This window comes from Oryzias melastigma, linkage group LG4 (genome assembly GCF_002922805.2).
Source record: "Oryzias melastigma strain HK-1 linkage group LG4, ASM292280v2, whole genome shotgun sequence".
In the NCBI taxonomy this organism is placed as follows: Eukaryota; Metazoa; Chordata; class Actinopteri; order Beloniformes; family Adrianichthyidae; genus Oryzias; species Oryzias melastigma.
The window spans coordinates 6,568,694-6,578,149 of NC_050515.1; the positions used below are offsets into that span (position 1 = coordinate 6,568,694).

Sequence of the window (9,456 nt, forward strand, 5' to 3'; positions counted from 1 at the left end):
AACTTTTTTTTTTAACTATTTGATGAAACAGGTTGATCACATCTTTAGGCTCTTTTGAAAGAAACTCCATCAAAAAAATCCATCATCACAGTCAATCATCGAGCAATTAACAATCTCAAATGAGGACTGACATTAAGAAAGGCTGTTCAGAATAAGAACAATCGACACTTAAAGCAATTAATCAGTCTTCTCTTGACTCAAATTGGTGGCCATTCTTTTCTCCTTCAAAATAAGATCAAGAGGTTTCACAGCCTTCATTCTTTTTGCTGAACAGAGCCAGTAATTTATACACCACAACAATCCAATTTACACCCCTGCCAAGCTGAGTGGTGATGTGTAGTCTAGCCAATCAGACTACTCTGGAAGAACGGATTAATAAAAATGGAACCAGAGGCGCTGAGGGGTGGTAAGTGTTAGGATAATTAAATAATTAACAAGACAGGCCGGAATGGGGGAATGATCCAATCCGATGTCCATTTGAGATAATTAGCTAGAAAAGATTAATTAACTCGGATCACCTTACTTTTTAGACTTCTGAGGAAATGCTTTCTGTACATTTTTTGGCACATAAAAACTCAATCACACTTTCACCAATCTTTGTATAAAAACATCAAGTAGATTACTGCTTGTACTTTTGGTTTTGATAAGTTTTAATTTAATTTTTTTAATATTGAACAAAATATGCCCAATAGGTGATGAATGAGAACTTCCTTAAAGTCTGCAGAAACTTTGTGCACTTTGAAACTTGGGAAATTCAGCATTGTAGTTAGAGACACCATTCAGGCTTTAAAACGTTCAACAACAGCTGGTTTTTTTAGCATAATTTGGGAATTAGCAACATATTAGCTGTTTTTGGCTAATTTAGACATTTTTCCAGTTTTTAGGCTTACTATGACTTTAGCTAATATTCTAGCATTATGCTAGCTGTTTTGTCAAATTAGACTTTTTTTAAGTTTTAAAGCTAACTCGTATTTTAGCTAATATTTTAGCATTATGCCAGCTGTTTTTTCAAAATTTAACTTTTTGTAATACTTTAAGCTAACTTCAAGTTTAGCTAAAATGTTAGCATTATGCTAGCTGTTTTGTCAAAATTAGACTTTTTTAAAGTTCTGTAGGCTAACTTGGAGTTTAGCTAATATTTTAGCATTATGCTCGCTGTTTTTTCAAAATATAACTTTTTTGAATTATTTACACTAAATTGGAGTCTCGTCAATATTTTAGCATTATGCTAAGTGTTTTGTCAAAATTTGATTTATAATGTTCCTTTGGCTAATTTGTAGTTTAGCAAATATATTAGCATTATGCTAACTGTTTTGCCAAATTAAACTTTTTTAGTTATTTATGCTAACTTAGAATCAAGCTAATATTTTAGCAATATGCTGGCTATTTTGTCATAATTACACCTTTTTATGTTATTTAGGCTAACTTTGAGTTCAGCTTATATCTTTTTTTTCTAGCTATTTTGTCAAAATTAGACTTTTTAAAATTATTTAGACGAACTTTGAGTTTAGCTTAAATTATTATTCTAGCTGTTTAGTCCAAATTATTCTGTTTAAAATTCTTTAGGCTAACTTGTAGTTTAGCTAAAATTTTAGCATCATGCTAGCTATTTTGTCAAAATTAGACTTTTTTAAGTTCTTTAGGCTAACTTCAAGTTTAGCTTATATCATTATAGCTGTTTTGTCAAAATTAGACTTTTTCAGGTTTTTTAGCCTAACTTGTAGTTAAGCTAATATTTTAGCATTATGCTAGCTGTTTTGACAAATGAAACATGTAGGCTATCCAGTTTTTTGGCTGTTTTAGCATTTAGTAATACATTGGCAAGCTATTAGCTTCAGCGTTTCAGCTTTCAGCTTGAGCATTTCTAGCTATCAGTTTCAACATTTTCGGATATTAACTCTAACATTTTCAGTGGTCACATTCATCTTACAGCATTCACACTTGCATTATTGCAGGTAGTGCAAATATCTTGTTAAGTTTGTCTTTTCAATAGTAATAAAAAGCTCATTTAATTAAGTATAAGGAAGTAGACAAATAGGAGTAATAAAATATGGCTAATATAGATAAATTGCAGCTTTTCAGTACCTAATAACTCATTAGATGCATTCCCTTTTTAATCAAGTTTTCCTGTATTCATTAATTTTTCCGTCCTCGGGGTGGAGAGGTTTGCACTCCCAGGATCCAGAAACTCGAATGAAGAGAATGGTTTATTCTTCACTCTGAAAATTAAACATTTATCTAATCCATGCCCTTCTAAGAAGTAGCCCAATCCTAAAAACCTTTATGGGTAAAATTCTGAAGCTGTCAGGAGCTTAACATTTTAAAGCTTGAACCAAAACATGACAAGAGGATCTAGTACTGAAAACCACAAGTTTTTATGGGCTTAAGGTAAATAACTGAAACAGCTGTGATCATATTAAATCTGGTTTCACAGGGAACGATATTTCTTAACACAAAACATGACTACAAATCCTCACAAAACCTGTTTTTTGTGGCTACTTTTCCCCTTAAGGTCTCAAAAAGGATTTTAAAAAAATGACTTATCAATGAATGTTTAATCAATCTCCTTGATAGAACACTATAAATCAGCATTATAAAAAATTCAACAGCCTTAAAGTTATTGCTATGCAACAGCTGTGCCATTAATAAATTGAAAAAAATACATCTAACCTTAAAAATAAGAGCTCAAAACAGAAAGGAATTGCAATCAAAACAAGGCAGCTTTGTCTTACCTAAACAGAGAGAACTCCTTTCCATCGCCTTCTCCTCTCCACAGAAAAGCAAATGCTGCCGCAGATCTCCGAGTGATGCCTCTGCCAGACCTGAGAGACGGAGGGAGGAATCAGGGGAGGGCTGGAGAGGAAGCAGGTTATTTCCAGGGAAGGAGGGGTCCAGCCAGCTGTCATTTACGCCACTTTTGTGGTTAAGATCGTTTCCCATAAAGCTCACAAACATGTAGGGGGAAAAGAAAAGTCACATGGGTTGACATTAATAAACAGAAAACAACAAAAGGTTTGCATTTGGAAGCATCACCACTTGTTGGATTAAAACAAGGAAACATAACCTGTAAGAGTCTGCCTTCATAACAGGCTGCTGCACTGCGGTTTTTAAATTTATGACTCACATTTGAAAATTGACTCAATGGTCACACACTTTTCTACTTTTGTCGATTACAGAACAATTTAAACTATCACATTAATTACACAATGAAATTTGACCCAAAAAAGAAAAAGAAAACAAAAATATTTTAAGGAAAATAATCACGTGATGTAGAAATTAATTAAAGTTGTATAATTATTTTTTCACATAAACTTAACAATAACAGCAGGTTTTATGTTATTTCATAAATAATACCCATTTGGACCACAAGGTGGCGGAAAACAAAAATTGACTACCTTTATTTATCTGTTATTAATCTTATTTATGAGACATTAGTTATCAAGAAAACAAATTTTATGTGGGTGTTCATAAAGTTAACATAGTTATTTTCTTTCTCTAATCATTTTAACCTTACATGCATATCAAAAATAATATAAGCTTAAATGTTCAGGATTTCTCCAGTGATAGGGTTAATGTAAGAAATATAGATCTATGTTCATCTACTGTAAAGAAAAAAAAATGCATTTTTTTTTTATTTTGTTAAAAACATTGAAACGGTTGACCATTTGTTTTTTGACTGCGTGATAGTTTTTGCGTATGATAGTGTTCTTCTAATTTATCTTTTTTGGTTTATTTAGAAAAACATATGATTTTTGTGTAATTTAACAAAATAGTTTGTTTTATCTAGCATTTAATGTTTAAACAATGTTGGGCAAGTCTTATATTCATAAAAGCACGTTTTCAAAAACCAAGTCACTTTTTAATATATTTAACAAGGAGATTTGTTTGTATCTTAATTAAATGAAGTTCAAAAAAACTAAAAAAAAAAGAAAGAAAAATGTTAAGACCAGTATGTTATGTGAAAACCGTAGCTATATGTGTGTTTTATTTTATTACATGTCTTTTTTATCCTTTCTTTTATTCTTTTGTTCATTTATGTTACCAATTTGTTTTATCCCAACTGCTTTAATCAGTATATTAAGTGTTCAATAAAAAAGGTACTGTAAGAATAAAATCAAGCTTGTATTACTTTATTTCAAGAAATCAAAACAAAAACAGGAAAAGACAAAAAAGTATTTATAGACACCCTTAGCAAAAAGTACTACACTTGAAGTTTATTTTATGAAGTATAGCAAGTATAGACCACGCATTTGTACTGTAGAAAATTCTGGATGCTTCTTAAGACTGAATAAAACATTTTAAGTTTAAAAAATATATAAAAAGTAAACTTTAAGCGTACTGCCTTACTTTTAGAGTAAGTATACTTGCAGTACACTTAAATAAACTACTTTTTGCTAAGAGTATATCAAACCTAATTAAAATGTTTGGTCATAAATTGATTAGAAAATAAAGTAAATAAAAAGAAGATAGCTGAGGACCATATTATGGTAATATTGACTAAAATTAATACTGCATTAGTCAAGTTTGCAAAACATTCTGTGTAGTTTGATTGGAAATGCTACATCAGTGTTATTATTCATATTTTTAGCCTCTTCTCCAAAGTTATTATATATATATATATTATTGAAATACCACCATGGTCATAGAATAAATTGAAAATGTATTAACTTTTATTTATACCTGGATTGTTTATTAGTTCTCTTTTTTCAATATTATTGTTTATTTTCAGTTATTAATTTATTTCCAACATGTAAATGACAAAAGCGGACATAAAATAAAGATTCTTAACAAAAAAGCTTTAATAACATGAAAAACAATTAAAAAAATGAATTTATTTCTAACATTGTTTATGCAAGTTGAGCAAAAAAAAAAACATAAAACGTCTTATTTTTACTTTTTGGCTGAATCTCAAGTGTACAGGAACATTAACAAAAAGATTTTGTAGAATTATATAAACCTAAAATCACACCGCAATATTTAAAATATGACTGTTTAACGGGGTTAGTGGGTTTGCTGCGCTTTTGTGCCTTCATCGATTCGGACGTGTATGCGGAAGTGTGTCCTCGATAAGGTCCAACTCTCGCGATACTTTGAGCTCAGTGATGTTCCTGTCCTAGATACTACACTTTTGCTGTTGGGAAACATCAACATAGTAACCCGGGAAGGGAGACTTCAAAAGCGGCTCCTGGTGTTTCTTTTAAGACAAAATACGCCACTCAAATTGGGTATATTTTAATACTAAAAACGCCGGAGTATTTCTAAATTTTCATTTGGAGAAACTTGTAGGTTATTTGGCACAGCTGTTGGGAAGCTTTATTTTGCTAATGTCAGCCGGCTAATGCTAATGTTAGCAAACAGATAACAGAGCGAAACTGAGGAAGTGCAAAGAAGTCACAATTTCTTAACATGAGGACGTCGCCGACAAAGTGGACTTCTAGACAAACGACATCGCTGCCCTAAGGTGTGTATTTTTTCTTTCTTTCTAAAGAGTTGCTTGGTAAAGAGTGATTGTCCTGTCAGCTAACGCAAGCATGAACTTTGAGGAGTTGGCGGCTATGACTAATCCCCGGACCGGAGACGTTTCTAAAATATGTGATCCTAAAGTCAGCTGTTTGAATGAGTTTAAAACATTTGATATAAGATACTGTTGTTTTGTGATAAAGTGTCTAGTAACACATACACATTTAAGAATTTAAGTGACAGTCGATCGCAATTGTGTTTAACCCAAGTCGCTGACACCTTTATGCTTTTTGATTTTGGTTATTATTGATCATTTTTTGATACTATCAGGCGATTTGTATCGTCATAATCTTTCTTAAAGCTTTCGGGGTGTGTTCGAGTTTGGTATCATCAGCTTTAAACTATCAGATTTCAGTTCTTCATTGAAAGGTAAAGCATTTCGAGGTGTTTGTGTTGCAAAAATAAAGTATGTTTAATAGAACTTTAGACATACTCTTGCTAGTCATACTATTTTTTTTATTATATGTATGCTGGTACTATAAAACATACTTTAGAGATTTATCGAAATATTTCTACTCGCATAATGTGTTCTTACAGATAGGTGGCAGCACTGAGCCACAGATGCTGCGTAATAGCAGCTTACAAGCATAGCGAAGAAAATATATACTTTTTTTTTAAATAATGAAAATAATTTCATAATCATAAAATAATTTTTGTGTTGTATAAAACAATGTTGCCTGCCAATTCAATTAAATATATAAATAAAAAAGACATTTGCTTTAAGGTTAGCAAGTAGAGCTTAGAAAACTACGGTGGCCCTGAAGTGCAAATCGCATCAACAAACCAAAAACATTTTAGAGATTATATCCCAAAAAAAAAAAAACAAAGCAAATATTAAAAAACAGCATTACATTTTAGAAAAACAAACATTGTTTTTACAGAACTCAAAATGAAATCTTCAAAACTGAAAGACAACAAGAAACCGGAAAGGGTAGGGGCTCTGTGATGTGGCTGATTGGTTGACGATATGCAGTATTTCTTCATGTCATTTAAAGTCATACAACTTTAAATTAAAATAATGGACAAACAATATCATCTAATCAGCAGTGTCCCATAGTACCTATATTTATGTTTTCTTGGTGTTTAATTTTGCTTCCACAGGTGCAAAGAGACGCTGCTGGTTGGATGATGGTGTTTGTCCATCAGTTGGACTTAGAATTATTTTACATGAAAACTCTACGTCACATGTGCTAAAGTCGAGGCTCGGGGGCCGGATCCGGCCCTCCAGATCATTTTATTGTTATTAATAGCCTGATGTTATCTAGTTTATTTCTCTTGTATAATTGTGACAAAATATATTTTATGGAGAGTAAAATATTGAATATATTTACTATTATATTTACTATGATTTTTAGGCTATTTTGGAGTTTAGCTAATATTTCAGCAGTATGCTAACTTTTTTGGCTAACCTAAGTTTTTTCTTTTAGATTAATTTGGCATTGTGCTAATAGTTTAGTTTGCTATCAGCTTCAGCGTTTTCAGCTTTTAACTTCAGCGTTTTCAGCTTTTAACTTCAGCGTTTTCAGCTTTCAATTTCAGCATCTTCAGCTAGCAGCACTAGTTACGGTTTTCAAGTTTTAAAAATTTAGTTTTGGAGTGTTCAATTAATGTTTATCCAGTTCGGTCCGAGACCTAAGGTGTGTATTGGATTTTAGCCTCTGTCCAATTGAGTTTGACACCCCTGCTCTAGTCGATATCATCATCCAATCAGTGAAGTCCGATGGTACCGCACTTTTCTGATTTTTTTTTTTTTTCTTTTTTTGTCATTTCATTTTGTTTTCCAGAATTTGTTGCTTTTTCGTTTTGGTTTCTGTAATTATGTTTTGTATTCTAAAATATAATGTTGTCTTAATATTTATTTTGCTTTTTTAATTGTCAGGATTTTTTAAATGGTTTTTGGTTGAGTGAGTTGTTGGTGAGATTTGCACTTATGGGCCACCGTAGAAAACTGATGGTTGGTTTTCTGTTGCATATGTAATAAGGTAATTTTCAAACTATGGAAGAGTTTTGAACATTAGTCATGAGCCATAAAAGTCAACATTCAACTATTAGAATATCTTCCCTCTTGTGGAAACTTCCTTATTCTGCAGATAGTTTTGAAATATATACTTTTTTTCTTTAGCTTTCACTCTGGGATCTTATTCACATAGTGAGTTTACAAACAGACTTGTAATGCTTTATTTAGAAGTAGCTGATTTACTTAAAGACATGTTTCTTTTTGTAAACGCGTTTTCTTCAAGAGCCTTTTGTGCACTCGGATACGACTCGTGAAGTCTGAAATGTCTGTAAAGATTCTCAGTTCTTCTTGAAGAAGCTACTCAGTTGTGCAGTCTTTAAAATTACCTTTAAAGTCCAGTTGGTCTGAAGAACAAAGAACAGCGTTTGAGGTCTGACATGAATATCTATCACTCAAGTGTTTTAAATACAGAATGATGTGTACACATGAAAAAACTCCAGCTTAGCATGCAAATGTATAAATTATAACATGTTTTATCAGGTAAAGGGCTTGCTCGGAGTTGAACTGATAACTTTTAGGCTGTAAAAGCAGTTTACAGCCCGACAGTGGCATATGACAAACTTTACTGCTGCTTTAAACATCGACTTCTGTGGAACTTCCTTCCTTCATAGGAATGTACTGCGGTGGAACCAGTTTGAAATGCTTCCCTGGCAATATGCTTACATATTTGTAATGTGTGTAATGTCACAGAATAATACCTGCTACATTTGATTATAATTGACTTTGAGCGATGCTAAACCTTCACATCTAAACCATGTTTCTCTTTTTATTCTTTTTGTTTGCATTGACTTAAAAGGCTTTTTTGATGTTTTCTTGCATGTTTGTTTTTTGCTTTGCATCCTTTTGTATTGTGAACTATTGAACACATTGTACACTAACAAAAAAAAATGTTTACCTTAATCCTGGTTACAGGTGAAAGGGAGAAATGAGGAGGGGCAGGAAGACTGATGCGTCTGCCAAAAGCTCAACTCAGCTGTTTACCGATAACAATATCACTACAGGTGGAGTATTAAAAATGCATTTAACCCCTATCTTTTTATATATTTGTTTGTTTTAATATAAACATCTAAAATAAAATTCACTTTTGGCAGAATTAACAACCGCATGGAGAGGTTTGGCTCAGTCCAAAGCTGCTGTAAGTCCAACTATTTCACATAGTAAAAATGTAATGTGTGAAAATATTCTTGAGTTAACTCTTGTATTCCTTCTTTGTAGCTTAGACACATAGAAAACCACATAGAAGCCACTTCTGGAAGCGGCGTTCTTCTGGACTCTATAGCTGATTCTCCGAAGAGGAAATCCTCAAGAAAAGTCAACAGTGGTGAGTTACACCAATTTATATAACTAAAAACGGAGTATTTTTATATTTGAATGATGCTTTGGGTGATGTTTCTTGCTTTTTGCACATCAAACCCTTAAAACTATATCACTTTTTCTTTTAATTTAAAACATGAACAGTTTCACAAGAGGTTTGATGCTTTTAAAACCATTAAAAATGTGTTCTCTTTTTGTGCAGATGCAGGTCAAATCGATAACCCCGGGGGATCTTCCAAACCCAGAGCGAGGAGTCAGCAGAGCCCAGCAAAGAGCAGCTCACGCAGCCCTTTAAGAAATGCCACTCAAGACAGCAATGTGCGAAAGACCAGCGGCGTGGAGTTTAAGGAGCCACTGGTTGCATATAGGTACTCCAGTTACAGTGAAGCACTTTCTAAAACATCGGGCACTTTTAGTGAGTCGCTAAATGCACATTGAAATGTTAACAACAATTATATTACCTTGTTTATAGGTATAAATAGTTTTCATTAGCTATATTTTCTTACTATATTACTTATTTTTAATTTAGACTATCATGTTTTAGACAATAAAATCAAAGAAATCAGTTCATATTTAAAGCATCAGGTGCATTTTTTTTTTTTTTT

General features: G+C 32.4%; 1 protein-coding gene across 7 annotated transcripts in view; it reads left to right on the plus strand.

The window, feature by feature from the left end:
• The first annotated feature begins 4,795 nt into the window (after positions 1 to 4,795).
• Positions 4,796 to 9,456, plus strand: part of cep350 (centrosomal protein 350) — a 52,231-nt gene continuing 47,570 nt past the window's right edge. For 3 of the 7 annotated variants that reach the window (XM_024278917.2, XM_024278920.2, XM_024278922.2), the window contains exons 1-5: positions 4,796 to 5,461; positions 8,450 to 8,538; positions 8,629 to 8,672; positions 8,753 to 8,858; positions 9,054 to 9,219. In XM_024278917.2, the coding sequence (XP_024134685.1) occupies positions 8,463 to 8,538; positions 8,629 to 8,672; positions 8,753 to 8,858; positions 9,054 to 9,219 (392 nt within the window). In that variant the 5' untranslated portion in view covers positions 4,796 to 5,461; positions 8,450 to 8,462. The remainder of the gene's footprint in view (positions 5,462 to 8,449; positions 8,539 to 8,628; positions 8,673 to 8,752; positions 8,859 to 9,053; positions 9,220 to 9,456) is intronic. The other 4 variants (XM_024278924.2, XM_024278919.2, XM_024278918.2 and 1 more) reach the window with 3 other exon arrangements.